The 22,435-nt window shown below is 39.4% G+C and overlaps 1 protein-coding gene across 2 annotated transcripts in view; it reads left to right on the top strand.

The window, feature by feature from the left end:
* GABRG2 (gamma-aminobutyric acid type A receptor subunit gamma2) overlaps window positions 1-21,123 on the top strand; it is a 77,744-nt gene extending 56,621 nt beyond the window's left edge. Inside the window, exons 7-10 of one of the 2 annotated variants that reach the window (XM_037131995.2) lie at window positions 13,832-13,984; window positions 16,091-16,296; window positions 18,623-18,646; window positions 20,145-21,123. In XM_037131995.2, coding sequence (XP_036987890.1) covers window positions 13,832-13,984; window positions 16,091-16,296; window positions 18,623-18,646; window positions 20,145-20,420 — 659 coding nt within the window. In that variant the 3' untranslated portion in view covers window positions 20,421-21,123. The remainder of the gene's footprint in view (window positions 1-13,831; window positions 13,985-16,090; window positions 16,297-18,622; window positions 18,647-20,144) is intronic. The other variant, XM_037131996.2, reaches the window with a different exon arrangement.
* Window positions 21,124-22,435: the final 1,312 nt, after the last annotated feature.

Here is a 22,435-nt window from a genome sequence, read left to right as displayed (position 1 = left end):
CCAAGCATGCCAAACACTGTGTGCAAGATGAGTTCTCTCAGCTAGCGTTAGCTCATCTGTGTTCAATAGTTTGAATAAATTAATCTGAAAAGACAAGACCTTGCGATAAATATGCTGTATCTTGAGATGTCAGAGATCTGCCTTTCTAGGTAGAGAAACAACTAGAGGAATCTATCGCCTGTATTTTTTTTCCTTTCTGTTCCTAGATTTTATACCTACTTTCTTCCCGTTGGGTGTTTGGGCTACCTATACTTAGTGCTAGAGTCCTACTTAACCCTTTGGGTGTTCTGTGCTATCTTGCTGTCTCCTCATGTATCTGTTCTGTCATTATTGTCTGTTTTTACAAATCATTTTAGATTTTTCTCATGAAGATATAGATAACCAATGGGCACCTGGGTTCTAGTGATCAAGCCATTTCCCACCAAAGATTGCGGGTGACATGGGCACAGAAGACATCTCGGTGCAACAATTCATAGTGGTTACACTTTAAGTCCTAATATAAGGTCTGTTGGTAACCTAGACACCAATCTGGAAAGTTAGGATTCCCAAATTTCTAGATACTGCCTGTTGATTTCCTCAGAGTTACCAAGGCAAGAGGATCCCTGGACTGTCTAAGGAACAGCAAGAAGCTCCGCTTGGCCTGAATGTCTGGGATTAACCAAGGACGCCAAACCCTGGAGGGAGGGAATGTGACATGGAGGAGACTTGAGTGCAGAGATGACAGAACTGATGTCCCTACTAGGGGCGAAGTACCTTCTTACTTAAAGTTACATACCTAGTAAGAACTAGAGTGGAGGTGCACATGCAGATTTTATCTCAAAGTCCACGTGTTTTTTAAAGCATATTTTATTGATTATGCTGTTACAGTTGTCCCATTTTTTTCTCTTTGTCCCCTTCCACCTGGTACCCCTACTCCTTCCAGCAATTCTTCCCCCTACTAGGTCATGTCCATAAGTCATACATAAAAGTTCTTTGGCTTCTCCATTTCCTATACTATTCTTAACCTCCCCCTGTCTACTTTGTGCCTACCATTTATGCTTCTTATTCCCTGTAACTGTAACAGGGAACAGGAGAATGTTCCCTGTAACATTCTCCCCTTTCTCTTTCCCCACGGATAACCCTCCATGTGATCTCCATTTCTATGATTCTCAAAGCCTACACTTGCAGAGTGCAGGAGTCAAGCACAGAGCATTGCTTGGGGCAAACAAGTTGGGCAGAGGCCCAGTGTGAAGTTAGACAGGGGGGTGGAAAGGAGATAGTTGGTCCCATAGGACTGAGAGCATGAAAAAGCAAAAAAGTAGAGACATTGAAAACATGATGGATAAATTCAGCCTTTATCATGCTTTTGCTTAGATACTCAGAATTAACAAAAAAAAAAAAAAAGGGGGAAACCTTGTTCATTTATAACTTCCAGTCCAGTTTCCTGAATGCCCTTCCTTTCCTGGTGATTAGAGAACGTGGCTACATGCCAAGCCAAGATGCTCTTCTGCGTAGCTATCTCAAGTTCTCTTCCTTGGCTAAGACACAGTGACGAGGTGTATTGATTTCAGCTCAGATTTTCATCTGGGTCATTCGACTCACATTCAGCAAGTGGCGTTCGTTCACTGCTAGAGGCAGAGACACTGTCAGCCTCTCCCTGGAGGGCAGTTGACTAAGCATGGCATGACCGTTGGCATCCCCCTCCTTGTCTCAGTTAGTTTTACATAACAGCACACCACGGGTCTTCAAGGAACAATGCTGGAACCAGCCCTGGCTTCCCTTCTCACACCATGTCGTAGGAAGGAAATATCAACACTGGGGAAATGCTGTCACTCCGAGCTCAGATCTCAGCAGGCAGGTAATCAACTTTCTCCAGTGCCAAGCTCCTCTCTCCTTTCCACTCTCCCTCTTCTGCCATGTTACTTGTGGCAACCTATGGCCAGGCCACTGAGCTGCCAGTTCTCCAGGAGGGAGGTCGGGGAGGGAGGAGTCTCTGTTACAGTTTCCTCACTTCTAAGACAAAAGAATCCGACAAGTTCATAACTATTATTGCATATCTCTACGGCTATGTTACTGGACTATTATTTCAGTGGCGTGAACCAAAGAAATCCGTCCGTGCTTTTAATGAAAAGCCACTATGAGAAAATTGCCATTCAAATTTTAAAAGAATCAAGCTATTGGAATTTTATTTTATTTTTTAAAAGATTTTACTTATTCATCTTTTTTTTTTGGAAGGGGAAGGGAAGGAGAGAAGGAGAGAAACATCAATGTATGGTTGCCTCTCCTGCATCCCCCGCTGGGAACTGCCCTGTAACCCAGGCATGTACCCCGACTGGGAATCAAACTGTGATCTCTTGGTTCACAAGCCTGCACTCAATCCACCGAGCTATGCCAGCCAGGGCTGGAATTTTATATTTTATATTTTGTATCTAGTGGTAACCAATAGTGTGGCCCTGAGTATACAATTTTGACTCGCTGAGTTTCAGTTACAGCTAGATTAGGTGACTTTTGAGATCCTTTGAAACTACATAGTTTAAAACATATGGTTTTTCTTTTCCTACTAATATAGTTTATTTGCTCTAAAGTGATAGTGGTTAAAGGAATGATTTTAGAACTAAAAACAAAAAGGTCTGTCTATAGTCTATTCTTTATTTGTCAGCATCGTGTGTGTGTGTGTGTGTGTGTGTGTGTGTGTGTGTGAGAGAGAGAGAGAGAGAGAGAGAGAGAGAGAGAGAGAAGGGCCAAACTATACAGGAGAGCAATGAGAGTTTGTGGGAAATGTTTTTATTCCTAGAGTTTTCTTTGCTGCTCTATAAAAGATGAACAACATACAAGCCTGGTGAATTTGTCCTCAGGGTAGATTATGGGGTGTCCACCAACGAGGACACATGGCAAACAGGGAAAGAAGGATCTTTTTTTTCTTTCTTTTTTTTTTAAGATTTTATTTATTTATCTTTAGAGGGGAAAGGAAGGAGGTGCTGGGGAAGTTGCCGGGGGTTTTTTCAAAACACAAGTCTAAAATCATCACTGAGACCATCTTCCCTATCACTGAAAGAAAATTGAAGATACTGATATTTAACTTAAGGCAGCTTTATTCAATTCTATAACTTCCCACAACTTGCATGCCAGTTTTTACAAATATTTCCCATCAGCACTTCCGCACCACCGAATCTAATAGAGTGTCAAGAAATTGGTTGGGGTGAAGGAGCTATACATTAGTGTTAATAAATTCTAGAAAGTACACATCCTATAAAAACAGCTTGGAAAGAGTGATTTTCTTTTTCCCTTCAAGGAAGGCTGTAGAGGGGAAGAAAAAGACTTCAATTTTTTCGCTATTAAACACCACTGACTCCATGTAGACTGCGATGTCCTTAGCGCCCTGGTCACATTGTCCTTGAGAAATCTCTCCTGATCAGCTGGCCAAGTTGTTGTTTCGTTGCTGAGAATACAATAGCGCCCTGGTACTTTAGGAAATAGTATACCTCTTTACAATTAAGGGTGATCATTATTTTTTCCAGTGTACTCCATGCAAGTCCTAAGAGCAGTTTATTTCCTAGTAAGGCTTGGTTAGCTTTGAAGTTTATTCAGGAACTCAAGCATGGGGAAGGAGAGAGAAAAATCGAATTAAATCTTCAATGCATAAAACCATAGTTCAAGTTTACCGCTCAGAGATTCGTTATTTAAATGACGGCGTTGATGGAAGTAGCAAAGCACTCCACGGTAGAGTGAGAGACCCAGCTCCGGGTGCAGGTTCTGTGCTGTGAATGGTGACTTCCAGCAGGCTCCTGTGCTCCTCAGAGCTCTACTTTCTCACCTGGAAAACAAAGAACCCGTCCCCATCTCTAACTTCCCTTTTGGTTCTGACACCTAGAACCAAAATCCCAATTCTAATTCGGTAACGAAAGCACCGAAAACTCCCTGGGTAATGAGTCCAAAGGCGGTTTCAGTTTTGGTGAGCAGAGTGTTACACCATTGCTCTTGATGCTGAATAGACAGGCAATACCATTTGCAAAAGTAAAGCAAATGTCGACTCTAAAAAAGAAAAGGTTCAAAGGGCCTCTGATAATCCCCCGTATTGACTCTGAATAGCAGAAACCAGATACCAGGCAGATACGGCCTACATTGGTTCATGTAATTCTTCTCTCAAAGTAGTTGTCCCAAAGGCCCACTTTCCTCAAAATATACTGTCCACATCTTCTCTGTGGACAGAAGATGCTGGGCATCAACTCCCTGATCTAGACTGTCCTTTATAAAGTGAAAGAAACACAGGACTCTAGGGAGCAAGCAGGCTGGTGCTAGAATTTTTTTCTTTGACGCGTAAATGAAAAACCAACAGTGCCTTGAGGTTTGAGTCCCACATGTAACCAGATCAATAGCTGTGGTTTACCTGCTCTTCTGAAGATCCATTATCTAACTGAATTAGTTATATTTTATTTAAAAAATAAAGCGAAGCAGGAAAGAGAAAGGATTCGCCCAAGATTGCTCCAGATCAAAGCTGGAGGGGAATCAGAGTCCATGTCTCCTAACTTGAGTCTAGTACTTTCCTCAGCAGCAGAGAAAGTTTCTTTATTCAGAGAAGTTGAGTTTTTTTGAGAACCAACTACATGTAATATGATGTAATTCCCAAATTTTTACAACATCTTAAAAATTACCTCAAATATCACAAAATGCAAAACTCCCTGGGTAAGAGAATTCTAGCAGAGAAATACAACAACAACGATGACAAAAAGCTTTAAAATTGAGTGTTTGGCCATAGAGCAAAGAGCAAGTGAGGTCAAGTTTTTAAGCCTATAATTTTGTAGAGTATCCCCAGGAGTGATTTCACATCTAGGGGAACATTTTGAAATTTGACCTTTTGCAGCCATTGCCTGCAGTTGACTGAATTTAAACGTTCTTTTTCCAGCTGCTTTCAAAGCCATTTTAGAAAGCTTGGTATTCTGACAACATGAGGTTTCTCAAGCTCTGTGGAGTCTTTTCTTAAAGAAAATGTCAGTGGCTGGGTTACACAAAGCAGGTCCCCCTTCAAACACATCGAAACAGGGAAAAGAAGAAAAAAAAAGTGTTCCTACGAATATGCGTAGTTCTCCAGAAGAGGTTTCTGGGTTTTGAATTATAATCATTATCCACATGTCTCTCTTTGCCTTCTGATTCTGGAACAGTTTGTGGGATACATTCATAAATGCAACAGACAGAGTTTAAATACCATCCTCATTCCTAGCAGTAATGGTTTGGAAGATATTCCTGACAGTTATTGCAGTAGCCTTTTAACAAAGGCTAAAAAAAAAAAATCACTTAACAGGAAGCTTAGGTACCAATGTCACAGAAGTTCTTTTGCAAACAGCTGTGCTTGGGAAGCTGCAAATACCACCTCATCTATACATTGTCTCTGAAAGATTACAAAACACTTTCCCTACCACTAGCATATGTGGTTTTCACAACAGCCATAGCAATAGGTATGACACCCCTATTTACTGAGAAAATTAAAACAACTTACACAAGTCTTTGCATTTTGTTGATGTCACTAGCACTTGAATCCTAGGTCTGAATCCTGCATATTTTCTGCAATCATGAACCACTCTGCACTTTCTGTTAAAAAAGGTTTTCGTGTCTGCTCAGATGTTTGTAGGAGTTAGGTTTAATTATGCTGGGAAACTGCATTCCCTTTGGATGGATCCGAGTGGCAAATGCATTTATTCATTTGTATCTTCAGCATTAGATTTCTGAGCCAAAGTTGCTTTATTTACATAAATCCCAAGGTGAGTTTATTCACTGCATTGTTGGAATTTGACAATGGCCACAAAATAATGAATTGTATTACAGAAGGCCAGGTTGAGCCAAGAATCTGTGATGGCTTTTTCAGAGGGCGAGGAAGAGAAGCTATTACACAAATATACTTTTCTAGTAAAAGTATAGAGAACTGAGATATTAGCAAATAGGTATGTCTGCTGGGTGAACCTGAAGAAAACCACTGCTCTCTGGAGGCTGTAAATACTGAGCTTCCTTCTGCCTAAAACCATTCTCCTAGAGAAAAACTCTGGTATGGTTTGTTGAGTCAGACAGGCTGGTATTCCAGACAAATGAGTTTTCACAATAGACAGTACTCTTAAAAGTACTGTCTGTTATATTGTACAAGGTTCAAGGAGAAGTGAAAGGAATTTTCCCCTTTGTGGTTGGGGTTCCCAGTTGTCCAAACCAGCTTTCTGTATTAATTGCCCTCAAAAGTTACTCTTCTTTCATAGTTTTTGCTTTATATCCATGATCCTCACCCCTGGATTGGAATGAACAGGCTGTTCACCCCAGAAGGAGTACTGGTTTGGGAGGTGAGATGCTGGGTCTGCCCCTAGACAGCTTTGCCTCCTAAGACAAAATACCCATCTTTAGTAATCTCAATGGCTTAACCTTTAGAGGACAGAATTGGTTGAGATGGGTAAAAGCTAGGACCCTTTTTAACTTTCTTTTGGATGCTTAGTAACTTCTATGGTTCTATGCACCAGAATGGTGTTGATTATATGAACTACAGGAGTAACTGACACTAATGGACCTTTTCCTGTGACTCAGGAATTACACCAGGCACATTATATGTGTTGATTATTAACTCTTTTTATGTTCACAATGACCCTGTGAGGTGAGTTCTAGTAAGGCAGTTGGGACTCAGAGAATTAAGAAACTAAGATCACACCACCATAGAGTGAAGGCCTAGAATTTTTGAACCCAGCTAGTCTGACACCACAGTCCTAGCAGTGGATTTTATTAATGCCCCCTCCTTCCCATGATCCTCTCTGAGCTGGTGCACCTTTTCCCCAGGTGCTGCAAGGGTTGGCTGCTAACAGCCCACCGCAGACCCCTTTCCTGGACAATTGCCTTTGGCCACCACAGAATGAGGAGATTAAGACCCCCCCCCACCTCAGCCTACAGAGAACAGATGACGGTGTCTCCTGCCTCCAGGTGGGACTAATTCTGTGGAGCAGTTTGCTCCAGAAAATTTTGGAAATCCTCCCCCTTAGGCTGATGTAAATCATGCTCAGCTTTTTCCCACTCACCTTTCCTGCCTCCCTCATCCTCTTCTTCTGACAGATCGACCCTGACCCTATAAGTCGCCCTTGCGGAATGCTGGACTCCAGCTCCACTGTGGGCAATCCCACCTGAAGCCGCTCCTGTTTCCATCATAATGCTAGGCTCCTTTTCCTCACTGGGGACAGAGGTAGCCTAGAAAAAAATTATAAATTACACTTTTTGTTTTTATATTTTTCTTAATCGTGATTTTGTTCTTTTTCCACCTATGAGCTGAAACAATCAACAGATGAAATAAAAATGGTCCAGTTGAGATGAAAATGTACCTATGAGGCTTGATGTGGCAGACAGTGATGGTTCTGTCTCAGCAGCTAAGCCCTTTGTTCTGTCTCGCACTAATTGGATCTGGCTGAGAGGCTGAAATCACCAATCGATTTCTTTAATAAGCATAATGCAGCCACTCCGATGTAGCTTTATTCCCTTCTTTCTTCTTGGCAAGCAGTTAAGGTGGCTAACAGCTCTCTGAGACCTTATGTTCACATCTCTGAGGTTCAGCAAGTATCCAGTAAAGAAGCGATAATGTCTAAAATAAAAGATTAATATTTTAAAAGCCCATGTTGATCTCTGCCTTGATCTTAAATGCTTTTGGTATATAGTTCAACCAGAATGTTCTTCATGGCCTTCTTAGCTCAATTTACTCATTTGTCAAATAACTGTTGAATTCCTTCTACGTAGCAGGCACTGTGCTAGATGCTGAGAGTAAAATCAGTGAGCAAAGCAGGTACAGCTACTTCACTCATGGAGCCCATGGGCTAATTATAAGCTGGAGTGAATTCAATATTCGCACCAGTCACATACTTCCAGTGATGATCAGCTCTCTGAAGGTTATATAGCGCTGTAAATTCTTACTGAGGACATCTGACCTAATAAGGGCTTCTCTAACGTGGAGCTAAGTTAAGTGACATCTGAGAAAGAATAGAGTTGAGATGGTGGCATTAGAGTTTGAGCCAAAAGAATCATCATGTGGAAAGACCCTAAGACAAGAAGTACCAGGGGCCACTGAAGGATCTACATGAACCCCCGACAGAGCCTGGAGGTGTAGCCAGGGAAAAGACCACGCAGAGTGTTACCAGACAAGTTAAAGAATTTTAGTGTGTCCTCACATGGATGGGTAATTCCAGAAGGGTTTACAGGTTTGCATCTGTGTGGGACATGATCAGAGGAGCAGAGAGTAGTCCAGAAATTCAAGGTCACATGGCAAATGAGGACAAAAGAATGAGCAAGACCACTTGGGAGGGCAGAAAGTAAATCTAGTTGGGTGGTCACAAAATGTCGATTATAAATAATGTGAGACATGGCTGGAAGGTTCTGCATGGACCAGGGCAAAGTGGAGGAGAGTGACATCTTGTGCAATGTGGATTTTATCCTGAGGAACTTGAAGGGAATGAGCAGAAAGGCATTCTATAAAGGTCAATTGAAACCAACACTGTCCAACAGAGCTGTCCACCATGAAGTGGCTTTTCTATACTCTGAACTATCACAACATAGTAGTCAGTACACAATGTGGACATAAAATGCAGCTTGATCAACTGAGAAAGTACATTTTTAAATTTTATTTAATCTTAGCACAAGTCTAGTCACCAAAAAAGAGCATGTATGTCCAGTGGTCAGGGGGTGGTAGTTGGAATGAGGAAAAGGGGTGAGGAGATGAGTTAGGGATTTGGCAGAGATGCGATGCCAGGATGAATAAAGACAGAAAAATTATAGTAGCATGCTATAAAAATATTTAATCTACTTTGTCTGGGGATTCAAGGACGTGGAATAATGGGAAAGAGAGGTCTAAGTTGATTCAGATTATAGACAGCTTTGCATGCCGAGCTAAGGAGTTTGGACTTCCCTTGTAGAGGAGCGTGGAACTCTTTAAGGCTTATGAAGGTGGCTGCTGTTTAATGGGAACTGTCAGAAATGTGCTTGCCAGAAATTTCATCTCATCACAGCATATAAGATAATAGTCTGCACATGTTTTACTGGGGCCTCTGTGCATTGAGTAGTGATGCTGCATTTATATGTCTTTCTTAGCCTGAGGTTTCTGGGAGCAAAGAGTACAGTTCAGGTATGTTCCTCCCTCTCTTGACCTCACAGAGACTAGCTGTTGGAAGGATGTTGACTGTGATTCCCAAATGGTTTAGAAGAGCCTAAGCCACCACGAGGCATGCTGGGCAGGGATGAAACACTGGGGGTGGCATGCATAGAAGTTAGAAACTGATTAAATATGAAAGTCTCTTCTCCCCCACAATGCTCTAGACTCCTTAAGCTCGGGGACCTGGATTCTGCCCAAGGACTTGGCGTTCTTTTCCTTTTTCTGGGCACACAGCAAACCTTAAAAAACGCTTGGTGTCAATGGAGAGGCAGTATTTTAGAAAATGTTTTTCTCCTCAGTGTTTATTGCAGATATCTAGGAGTAAATTTTTTAAAATATATTTCCAGATTACTGTCTCAAAGGTTTACATCAGTGCATACCCCTACGAAGAGTGTGTAGTTCTGCTCTTGTTCCACATCTGGTCAGTGCTGCAAATTACAGTTTATTTTTTCCCCAGTCTGACAGGCTACACATGAAAAACTAACATCTTCCATTAGTGATCACTACTGAAGTTCAGACGCTTTTCATATAATTAGCACCCATGAATTGTCCAGAGAGTTTAGCCTACTTGAAAGTGTGGGTTTCTGTGCTCAATAATTAATGAGAATTCTTTATGTATCAGTGATATTAGACTTTGATTTCTTATTTATTTTGGAAATACTTTATTTAAAGCAAATTATTTAAATTATTTATGATACATAAGTTCTAAGCTTTACATGGTAAACCTATCATTTTTTTTCCTTTTTGCCTCTTATATTTTGTATACCTGACAGACTCTTTCACAAAGATTACATGGATATTGCCTTATATTTTCTCCATGTCTGGTATTTATATTCACAATTAAATTTGGGTGTTTGGTCCATTTTATTTTTGTGCATTAGGTGAAGTATCGATCTAATTTCAGAGAACAATTTACCTCAATAAAAGTACAACCAATCAACTATCCTGCCTGCCTGTGGTCAAAATGAACCTCAAGGATTTATGTTTCTGATTCAAGAGTTTAGTAAGGAGTTCTGACAGTAGATATAACGCCTCGTCTCCACATGTCTCCTTGTCTGTCTGAGTGTAGTCAGAGAGGATACTATTTTGTTCTCATTTAATCCATTTAATTTAGCATTAGTTGTAAGACTCTCCACATTGCCTAATATAGTGATCTGTGCATAAAAAGATTAAAAATATGTGTTGACTTAAAGATGAGACTCGAGAAAGGAAGGTAAAGAAGAGTATAACAGGAATTATGCCTTCAGAGTTAACCTGGTAGAATAATACATTCTCTATCCACTGTACTGAAGCGGAGGAAGAACCATGATAAAGGAACAGAGTGAAATGGGCTTTTATTTTTTACCATCCTGACAAAATGATTAGGAAGTTTAGCGATAATATATGCAAATCACTTAGTCCAGAAATCTGCACACAGTAGGGCTACTTTACTGGTGGCTAGAATATAATTATTTTTATGATTTCAGATGTTCAGTGGAAAGGCAGACTTCTCTGTCATGGAATCTTTAAGTTTTTAAGAGAAAATAGTTCGTGTATGAAACGGAGACTAAATGCTCTAATAAACCCAAATTTTAAAGCTTTCATGTGGTTTACATCACACTAAAGAAATAATAATCAGAGTTCATTGTTCACTGATGTTGATAGTCTCTTCCTGAAACGAGGCATGAGAATCAGACTAAATACAAAGAATAAACATTAATGGCGGTTATTAAAATTCTGTCTTCTTTCCTCTATCACAGCCTGTGCTTGTTGCATCTAAGTTGGGTGTGGGGGCAGGTAGGAAGCAGGGAACAAACTAATGTATAAAATGCTGCGGCTTTAAATATTTATGTGCAGATAAGTCAATTGAAAAATAAATTTGAAGTGTCTGAAACCAGCACCTTTGACTGAGTTGACATTGAACCCTTCACATTTGGTGAACCACTGATGCGGCACCTCTGGGGGATTAGGTTTCTAGGCACGTCAGCCCAAGAGTTTTTTAAAATACAAAAACGATGTGGCCTTAGAGATAAGACAGGCATCCGGCCGTCACTGAGTAGATGCTTTGCTTTTCAATGGCCTGTCCCCAAGTTTGAGTCGGTGTTACAGTGGTAGAAAAGCTTTGGATTTGCTGCTAAAGATGAAAGATGCTCAGAAGCTATTATCTCAAAATAGATATCGATAGATTGGAAGGCTATGGAAGTTTAGAATCTGACCTAAAGGGAATAGGAGAATTGAACTGAGATCATTACTTTGTTAACTTGAGGCAAAATTAAAATTCACCTGTAAGAGGAGTCAGACCATTAATGCCAAAGTGCAGATTCTCATTCATTTATATGATAAGGAATAAAAAGTTACTAAAGTTGTCCAGATTTATTAAAATATTATTTCTCAAGTGTCATTGAACACATTTAAAATATGCAGAAAACTCTCAAGGTCTTGGAAAATAAGGAGAAAAAGTACCTCCTGAATATTATTATTTTAAAGGAAAGCCTCTTCCTTTTTTTTTTTTCTTTTTTAGCTTGCCTCTGGTATTCAGATCAGAAAAACAGGAGAACAAGGAAAGAGACAGCCATTAGTAGGGATCATCTCAAATTAAATTACTTTAATCCTCAATCATAGCCTGTGTATGCTATAGTCTAAATTAAATAAAAAGCAAGGACCAAACTAATTTATAAGACGTATGGACATGAAACAGTTTCAGTCCAGATACATCAACGCAGAGGACTATAACCTCAGGGAACTAATCAAAATCTAGTTAATATAATAAGAAACTCATACCTTCAAGTTTCGAGAGATAATCACTACATAATTGCTGCTTATTGATCTCTGAGAAGGAATAGATGTTCCAGTGGGAGCCAGATGCCCCCGTGCCCATGTTGTTGCCACCGCCCTCACCAGGCCTCACTCGGAGAAGTAATAGAACATTAATCCACCAAAGGGCAGTGTGAGGAGCTGCTCAGAACTCCACGTGGGAAACATTGCAGGAGAGACTCTGCACTTCATGACGAGGAGTCTGTCGCAGCAGCTGGGAAGGGTGTGGAGTAAAGATTGAGAGGGGAAGGAAGAACTGGACTGAGTGGTAATGATATGGGAAACTGTGAAAAACCTCTGTTTAACCTTTATTTGCCCAGGCCCCAGGCGCCCTAGAGAGAATGATGGGGCCGTCTGGGAGGGCGGGTGGCCGGATAGTGAGGACTGGAACTGGCACCCCCGCTGATAGAACAATTATCACATTCTGTTTCTGTATCCCACGTTTGTCACGTAGACAGAAAGACGCCCTAATCTATATATTCCCCAAGAATCCTTTGTTCGGGGCTCAGAATTTGGAAATGACTCCTCTGGGCCCGTGCATGTTAAACAATAAACCTCGTACTCCAGAATCCCTCGGTGTCTGGTCGCTTCCTTTTCCTATAACAGTAATAGCTCATCTTGCTAAGTCAATCTTCTCTGTACGAGGCTTCTAAAGCACCTTGTTTTCAAATCAGATCTAAATCAGCCAAGTAAGGACAGAAACACGGGCTGGAAGCCAAGTAATTAAAATGAAATGCATGGTTTGGATATCATTCTCCATGCAGTTTAGGGTACATTATAATTTAATAAAGAAAAAGAAGTAATATTGGAAAACTGTATTCTCTTATTTGTTCGTCTTCCATCTTAAGAACAGGTATAATCTTTGAAAATGATGTTCTCTAAGAGTAGAAAGAAAATGTAAATACATAGTAACTGGGCTAAGTCTCCCTGGTACATTTTCTAAGTTCAAAACTTGAAATTCCCTAAAATTCCACTTGGAAGCACACAAAATGAAGGACATGGAATTTCAGAAGCAGCGTGTGAATCCTGACAGTAAAAATTCAGAGGCCTCAAATTTGGTCACATTAAATTATTCTCATGGTTATGTCTTGATTCCTTCATTATATAACCTCCTTTTTAACCCAAATTTCCCCAAATACAGCCTCCTGATTTCTAGTTTTTTCTTTATATATAAATTTATAAGTGCATTCATTCATTTGATCATTTATTCAACGAATGCTATGAAATGCCTATTTAGAATCAAGTAGGGTGCTTATTACTAGTAGTGCAATGATGATCTAAAATAGGCAGTTTGTGGACCCATGCAGATACAGTGTAAATGGAGGAGACAGACAACACAAACATAGCCACACATATAAGTGAGAAATTATGAACTGAAGTAACTGCTATGAAGGAAAACCATGCGATTCGACGAAACCTTGAGGAAACATGTCTCAGCACAGGAATTTCATTATGAAGTGAGTAAACTAGTTATTTACTAGTGATCAACACCAGCGTATTTCTCTCTGGTTTGGAAAGACATACGTCCTGAGAACGAGAGGAAATTGTTACAAATCTTAGGATTCATTTTAGGCAAGAGAGGCCCAGTATAAATACACTGTTCCTTTTCTCCCCAGAAAACAACAAATGTACATTGCATGCACTAAGCAAGCATCAAAGGCACCATCAAAGCTCATCTGAAAGAAGAACATATGAACAATACGTTCAGAAATGTTTTCTTCTGTCTAGTAGTCACTTTGCTTCTAAAAGGATCACACTTCCTTTGGATTCTGCTTCCTGCTTTCTGTGTTTGCATTCCCCTGTATGAAGTCTCAGTTGAAATGTATGAGGGTTGGCCAGGTGCTTCTTTCTGAATGCTTTCCAGTGTCTGAGAAGGGGACACATGGGGCCACCTTTTTTCTGTTCCAGGAGACTACGTGGTCATGTGTGTCTACTTCGAGCTGAGCAGGAGAATGGGATACTTCACCATCCAGACCTACATCCCCTGCACGCTCATTGTCGTTCTATCCTGGGTGTCTTTCTGGATCAATAAGGATGCCGTTCCAGCCAGGACCTCTTTAGGTGAGACGCACCTTTATTCCTTTTTCTGAATTGATTTCCTTTTAATTCAGTCAGCAATTACACAGATCTGCTACTTTTTCATTTTTAAGAAAAACTACCATATTAAAACGGAAAACAATATTTAAAATTTCCTAATTCTGCTTTCCTAATCACCTTAATAGAATTTATTTTTAGTAAATTATTAATCAGGTTAAGTCCAATAGAAAAAATCCTTCTAATTTCAATAGATTTTTTAAAATGTTTGGTCTCTGAGCAGTTTTATATGCTGGAGCTGCCTGCACCGGCTCGTGAGAGCTGGTCATTTGTCCTTTCCCAACAGTGTGTCCACTGATGTCACACTGGCAGCCTGACATCAGCCAAGGTGAAAGTATTAACACCAAAGAAACAGTCAAACACTAAAAATCACAGCCTCCGTATTTTCTACAGTCATTTGTTATACCTTTACCAGCATACCACTGGCTGTTAATTAATTCTGACATATGTAATCATGATGACATTTAAAGACATACATTGATATTAAGTGGCTATTTACCCAAGAGCCATTAAAAAGATTTGGGGGAAAACACAATTACCCATGAAATTTTGAGACCCCCCCCTCTCCCCACTTTGAAGATCACTTACAGTTTGCTCAGTCTGTTGTGTAATGGATGATGTGTGTCTCAGATTTTCACATTTGTTTTGTCATATGAGGAAGAAGGTACACTGAGATGATAATGAAGCCACAAACTCACAGGGGCATTGGAGACGAGGTCCACGAATAAACTCGTCATATTCCATAAAATTCCCCCAAAGACTTAACTAAGAATAAAGCTACTAAAAATGAATTATTAAATCATAATCTCTTCCATCAGCTACGTGAAAATTAGAGCTACATCCCTTGCTCTAAAGAGGCAGTATGTTGCAATAGGGAGGAGCTGGGGTTTTGAAGTCCAACAAATCTGAATTTCAACCCACAGTTATAGTACAGCCTTGGAATACCCTTTAATTTGTAAATCACAGTCCCCTCACATGTAAAACATGTATTATTTCCTACCTAACTTGTGGGATTTTAATTAGATTGAATAAGGTATTCTGTGCAAAGTTCACAAACCATAGGAAGACCTCAGAAATGTTAGCAACTATAGTCATTTTCTGACAAAATGATCTGTACCAAGTTACTAAAACTGAGGGCAAAAGCAATTACTGGGAAAAAAATTTTTTAAAGCTATCATTTGCATATTGATCCTCTTCCAAACCTAATTTAGTCTGCCATCTGTTTCAAAATAAAGTTATTTTTACTTTTTCTGTTATATGTGGTACTTTTTGTTACAAGTCCTATTCAACAATTATAATGTCTAATGCTACAAGCTGAAACAAGCCCAAAATCTGTTGAGCTTATTACTTTAGAACAATTAATTCTCACTCTGGGTAGAACGTGTTGCATGACATGCTATGTCTTTCTGTCTCTTACATGAGCCGGTAAATATCTTTTATTATTTCCAGTATATTACCTGGCACATAGCTGGTAGCTCAACAGTTATTCAAGTAATGTATGTATACTTATGAATACATGCAATGAATGGATTGACATACTTCAACTTAGCTATCCCACACATATCTCAAGAAAAAGATTTCACATCAGTTTCATCTTCTGAAGTCCAGATTCCTGCTAGTCACGGTCCCTCTTATGGGCACTCTCCCAGCTCATTTTAATCACTTATTAATGACTGCTCATTGGCAAGGACAATGGTGGGAGAAGGGATCAAGGTGAGTGAGCTGAGGAATGAGGAATGAGGGAACAGGTATGCGCTCCTGTTTGTTGATCATTGACCAAAAGTTGACTTCGAGTCAGACATGTTTAATATGCCTTTTCTATTCTCCAGAACTACAGTATGCAGAAATTGTGATGATTTTTAAAAGAATCACATTTTTAGAGTTAAAGAAGCAAACGTGCTATGAAATTAAATGACATTTAAGAGGCAATAAATACTTGTGGGCATAGTGGATGATTTCAATTATACTTCCTTTCCTGTTACTGAGGTTGCTTACCAAGTGTCACAAAACAAGTTTAGCCTCAGTGGTGACTGATGTGGTCACATGATTTGTTTTACTGTGTCCCCCCTTCAGGTATCACAACTGTCCTGACAATGACCACCCTCAGCACCATTGCCCGGAAGTCGCTCCCCAAGGTCTCCTATGTCACAGCAATGGACCTTTTTGTGTCTGTCTGCTTCATATTTGTCTTCTCTGCTTTGGTAGAGTATGGCACCCTGCATTATTTTGTCAGCAACCGGAAACCAAGCAAAGACAAAGACAAGAAGAAGAAAAACCCTGTACGTATCATTTCCCACTGGGACCACTGAAATTTTTATGCAGAAACCACCTAACTTGATTTGGGTTTGGTTTTGCTTAGCCAATCTGTGGGTTAAGCCTCAACACTTGGGGCTCCAAAATGAAAAATGAATGTGTGAGTTTGACCAGGACATAGGATTCACTGAGAAAGACCTAATTCACTATGGTAGACTCTTACTCTCTTCATTTCATGGGGAGTGTAACTGTTGCTAAGAAATGCATCTGTGTGCTAGCTGCTATTATTCTAGATTTCACTGATTTTCATCTTCCTGCCTCTTTGCTACAACACTTTGTAAATTATTGACGTGTTCAATGAATTTTTAGGACATTTCATTTATTTATTTACTTGTAGAGAGAGGGGAAGGAGAAAGACAAAGAGAGAAACATCAATGTGTGGTTGCCTCTTGCATTCCCCCAACTGGGGATCTGGCCCACAATCCAGGATTGTGCCCCAACCAGGAATCAAACCATAACCTTTGGGTTTGCAGGCTGGCACTCAATCCACTGAGCCACACCAGCCAGGGCTAAATGAAAATTTTTATCCAAAGCTTTCTACTAAGAAGTCACAAGATTCTTGACATTTCAAGGATCACCACACTTTTGCAAATAGTTTAATGTGTGTATGTGTGTGTGTGTGTGTATTGCCACCAAAGGATTTCTATTGGTTTCATATTCAATTTATTTTTATTTTTTGTTTTAAAAGAAATGCCTCATCTATTGTTGGGCAGGTTATTTAGCCTCCCTTTGTTTTCTCATGTATAAAATGAATATTATAAAAAACATATCTGATGGAGCTGCTGTGAGAAATAAATGTGTTCATAGAGGTAAAAAGCATTACATAGTACCTTACACCTGAAAGTTCTTATCATGTCTAGTTGATGATAATGGTTGATGTTGATGATTTACACAGGAACCAAACTGGAATGATTTCAGTGATTTGGAAACAGGGAGGATGTCTTCTCCCTGTTACCAAACTTTTAATAGAGATGATGAAGCACAAATTTGAATGCTTAAGGCCATTCATTGTCTTTGATTATTCATTTTGAAGGGAGCACATAGCTACCCATTTACCCACCTGAACACAATGTCTGGCTCATGGGCCTCTGAGAAATTTCAGGTCCATTTCCTTCCAAGTCAGAGGCAAAGGGATAAACTGAATGTACAGCCTTTCCTGGTCTTCTGCTCTAAGGGCCTGAGGGCAATGATAGTGGCTAGTTGTCTGACCCATGAACCTTGCGGGGCTAAATGACAATGAGGAAATCTAGCTGATTCTGTATTATTTTGATGCATCTCCAGGAACACCAGTGAAATTCTCTAAATTGTATGTTTATTTGAATACACGAATTCCTAACAGGTAAAGAAAGAAGCACCATTTTTCTCGATGGATTAAAAAAAAATAAATGCTTCTCTTTCATGTCCCAAATTTTCACTATGCTTTATGCAGTCCTATCCTTCCCTGTTCTGCCTCTCTTTGCCTTCTCATTTTCTCTCTCTCTTTTGGTTTCCTTGTTGTGTTGGTGTTTTTGTTTTCTTCCTCTTCTTCAGTTTCCATTTCATTTACCCCCAAGGAGATGGTTCTACTGATACTCAGCATCCTTACCTGCCAACAGTGACAAGGGCGTGAGGGCACTGGCTCACAAACAAGTCTGAAGAGTTTGCTTTCTTTCTTTCCTTCCTTGCTCTTTTCCTGCTTTGGAAAAAGCCCCTTAGCCCTCCCTCTCTAACAGCTAGGCCACTGCAGAGTGCATTTTGCTACAGAAATAGAAACCCTGGATTCCTTATTTCAAGGTCATGAAGATGACAGAAGAAGAAAAGAAGGCAGAAGAGAAAGGCAATTAAAGAAACTGGGAAACCGAAGTTATCTGTGAATTTCACACATGTCCCCCTTTTAAGTTAAAATTATGGGATTTATCAGAAGATGTAAAAGCCTAGGGGATGAATGAGAGACTAAATTCTCATTTTCCCATTTAATATGTCCTTTGGTTCATTATCAGGATTCACCTATTAAGACCTTTTTAATGATAATAGAAAGATTCCTCCCAAATAAGCAACACTGGCTTTTGAGGTTAAGTAACTGTGGATTCATTTACAGAAGATTTTAGCAATCACTGAATTCCCTCTTTTAACTTTAGGCCTATACTTTGTTCCATGTTCAGAACTGTCATTCTGTGTTTATAATTTCAGTTCATTTTACTTACTATGTTTTTAAAATGCATTTTTAATTTATCTTATTTTGTCTCCTTTTTCTTTTTTTCCTTCTTTTAATAAAAAAAAATGCAATTCTCTTTTCTGTCTACAAACCCAAAGCTTCTTCGGATGTTTTCCTTCAAGGTATAATGCTTTTGGAATGGAAATTCACTGCATGCTACTGCTGAATTTAAGTATTAACGCTTACATGGTGTTTTATTTTTTTTTTATGCGTGGACATTTAAGCATTCTACTAAAGATGACACATTTAAGATGAGAAAATTCTATAGATTTCTAGAGTTGATTCAGCTACCCTGCACTAATTCACAGAGGTTTTGACCTTCCACAAAGCTAAATGATGCAAGCACTATGAGACGGTGTTAGTCAAGAGGGCCTCTTTAAACATGGAAGCCAAATCTTACCCTCTCTTCTCAGGAGGAAACTAAATCCAAATTCACTGCCTGTATCTCCCATATATGTGCATCAACCACGTATAACCTATATGCACTTAAAATTTAACTCTGTAAATCCTAATGCAAAACAAGATTGCTTTTGGATAAATACATTTAATAATCTTTATTGGTCTCAGCTCTACCTATCAGCTCTGTAAAAGCAATACAGTCTTTAAAGTTTTCCAGTGGAAACACCCTTCCCACCTTCCAGGGTGAGCCAGGAGCCTTGGGCTCTGTCATGCAATATGACAAGATTTCTACTCCCACTTGAATTCTGACAGATCTATCAGAGACACTGGGATTTGTATTCGTATTATCCTAAAGCTAACTCATCCAAATTAACATGAAAAAGACCACTGAGTCTTAAAGCAATTTTATAATTTGTCCTGAAGAGAAACTCATATGAAAGATGCTCAGTCACTAACCATCAGAGAGATGCAAATTAAAATCACAATGAGATATCAAAAAAAAACTGTGATTAGCACTCAATTAATTGGTACTAGTTTCTTCTTCAACACTAAGTAATGTTTGACAGCAGTAGCATTTTTTTCTGAATTTTCACTCACAGGCAGGTAAACACAGCTGATGTTTTGAAGTTTCTAGATGGTGAATGCTACACAAAGTACCATATTCATTTAAAACATAAGCCATACTATTGCGGTATAAACTCAAGAAACTTCTATATTTATATATTTTTTAACATTTTATACTAAGCATTTAAGACATTTGCTCAGTATAATGGGGTTTACTACTTGCCTATAGGTAAGCATGACACATACTTTGATTTCAAACTTGATGCATTTTTATTTCTCTGTTCTACTCACATGCAAAACCATTAAATGCCTTCATGTAACCAACCTCACATCTAATATTTACTAGAATAAGATTCCATGTAGTTGTTTGATTGAAATCTTTAAACTTTTAGTTCTTTTGGTGTTTAATCTTCTTGCTCTAGCTGTTAGCTTGATGGTATTGTTTTCAGCCGCACTGCTTAAGCTCAAAATCTGAAATCTGCAAATGTGCTATCCTTCTAAGTTCAATCTCACCATTGTAGATCACACTGTCATAGCAATTTCCTGAGTACTCATTTTCAGATTCATCATTCACATTGGTAACATTGTGAAGACACAGTCTAGGACTCACCAAGCATAATGAACTCTGATCCCTCTTTGTCCCTGCCCTTGTCTCAGGCCCCTACTATTGATATTCGCCCAAGATCAGCAACCATTCAAATGAACAATGCCACGCACCTTCAAGAGAGAGATGAAGAATATGGGTATGAGTGTCTGGACGGCAAGGACTGTGCCAGCTTTTTCTGCTGTTTCGAAGACTGCCGAACGGGAGCTTGGAGGCATGGGAGGATACACATCCGTATTGCCAAGATGGACTCATATGCAAGGATCTTCTTCCCAACTGCGTTCTGCTTGTTCAATCTGGTGTATTGGGTCTCCTACCTTTACCTGTGAAGAATGATTGGTTTTACTGATATGGGTCTTATTCTTCACTAAATCTCCTGGGAGAAGATGTCCTTTCTAAGTCCATTTAAGTAATCCTTTGTGTGGTTTACAATCATCTGAGTTTGTTTCCACGTTCCAACCCGGTAAGCTGTATTCCTGTCATACTGTTTGCACCCAACTCTTTTTTGGTAAGTGTAATTTAAACTATAATGTTCTGTGTTGCAAACCTGCAGGGCAAAGTGAAATTAGAGCAAGAACATTGAAACCAAACAACATATTTCCAGCTACAGAACTGAAATAGTAAAAGCAATGATTATTTACAGTGGTGGTGTCCTTATTCAATTCAAAATACAATTACAAACAAAACATCCCAAACTGCATTCTAAGTTCATTTGGGGTCAACTTGTGATAAATCTGATCCTCAAAGAACATCTCCCTCATTTGAGACAAATGACAACTCCTTTGAAATATAAGAACCTAGACAAGAAATCAATTTACCTCTATCCCAAGATAGAAAAAAAATTTCCTCCACATGACATGTACACTGATGTAAATATTTCAGTAACATAGAATGCTTCAAGTTCAATGCATGCATCTCTTTAGAGCCAAAATAAATGGATTAAACTTATCATTGTAAAGTATTGTCTTTTATTTTTTGTGTCTTTGGGCTACAAAAGAATCATGAATGTAATTATAAGGATTTGGGACTGGAAGTGGAGGGGAAATTTTTCACTATTTTTATCCCTTGTGCATGAAGGTTGAAACAGCTTATTTTTTCCTTATATGATGTATTAAAACACTCTAAGTAAAATCTGCTGCCTCTAACTAAGCCCAGTTTCATAGAGTATAAAGTGATTGTATGTGCTTGCCGCTCTTTTTTTTCTTCCTTTTAGGACTATAGATATTGACAGAACTTAGTCTCCACCTCAACATCTGCTTCTCGTGATTGTGAGTGCCTTGTGGGCAGTAGCCTTGTCATTTCCTGTTCGGGTCCTTGGCACCTTGCACAGTGCCTGGCACACAGGTGGTGCTCAACAAATATAATGTGAAGTGAGCTGGCCCCATATGCTTCCGGTGAATGGCTCTGTGCTGGCCTGGAACCAGTGACTCATCTTGTCACATCAGCACTGTCCAAGAATATTGGATCTTGTAGAGATAACTGAGAAGATCCAAAGAACTTTGGCTATTTATACTCATTCTCAATAATTTATTTTAGTCAAGGTCCATATTTCTTTAGAACAATATTTATGTCCTGTATTTGTATACAAAAAATGAGTCTACTAGGGAATAAAGTTGTGTATCATTCTCCAAGTTCAGGGGTGAGTCAGCCTTGACCCATGTGCTTGAGGACCCATTATAGACATAAGCCAGATTCATACTGACTTGTGTTCAAAAGATAGTAATCTATACTCTGTGAATTTCTTTTAAAGAACTACTGAAGATTGAATTTCGAAAATGAAATAACTAATGAATGACTTACAGGGAGGCTGAATCTATGCTGGTGGCCTCATTCAGCCAGGTCGTCATCACATGAAGCGGTTGTCTCAGACTTCAAACCATCACGAGTGGAATTCCATCTTTATGTACTCATCCTGAACCCTTATTTTTCCAAATTAGCACCCTGTGTCAGTTCCTCTTTATGCCAATCATCGCTCTAAGTCACAACTCAATCACAGCTAGCAAAACTATAGATAACCTGGAAGGAGCAGGAAAGAAGAGACGGTGACTTTGTTAGTATAAACCTATGTGAAGTCATCATCAAGTCACCTGGATGAATCTTGAAACGAATTTAGCTGCCAACTTAACAAACTTTTAACATATCAGTGCTCTAGTATACAACCTCAAACACATGTAAATAGAATCAGTTATTTTCTTGTTTTGAATTGTTAACCTATTAAATGTTGACCCTTGGGGAGAGGCGTTGGCAAACTTTCAATGCTGAGAAACATGCCGTCATTGTCAACTTGAAATATATTCCATAATGGGGATACTCATAATCGCTAGCTCTCCAGTGCGTGCACAGT

This window comes from Artibeus jamaicensis, unplaced genomic scaffold, assembly GCF_021234435.1.
Source record: "Artibeus jamaicensis isolate MK-2021 breed Jamaican fruit bat unplaced genomic scaffold, CSHL_Jam_final contig_432, whole genome shotgun sequence".
Lineage (NCBI taxonomy): Eukaryota > Metazoa > Chordata > Mammalia > Chiroptera > Phyllostomidae > Artibeus > Artibeus jamaicensis.
This window is presented reverse-complemented; position numbering and strand designations above follow the sequence as displayed.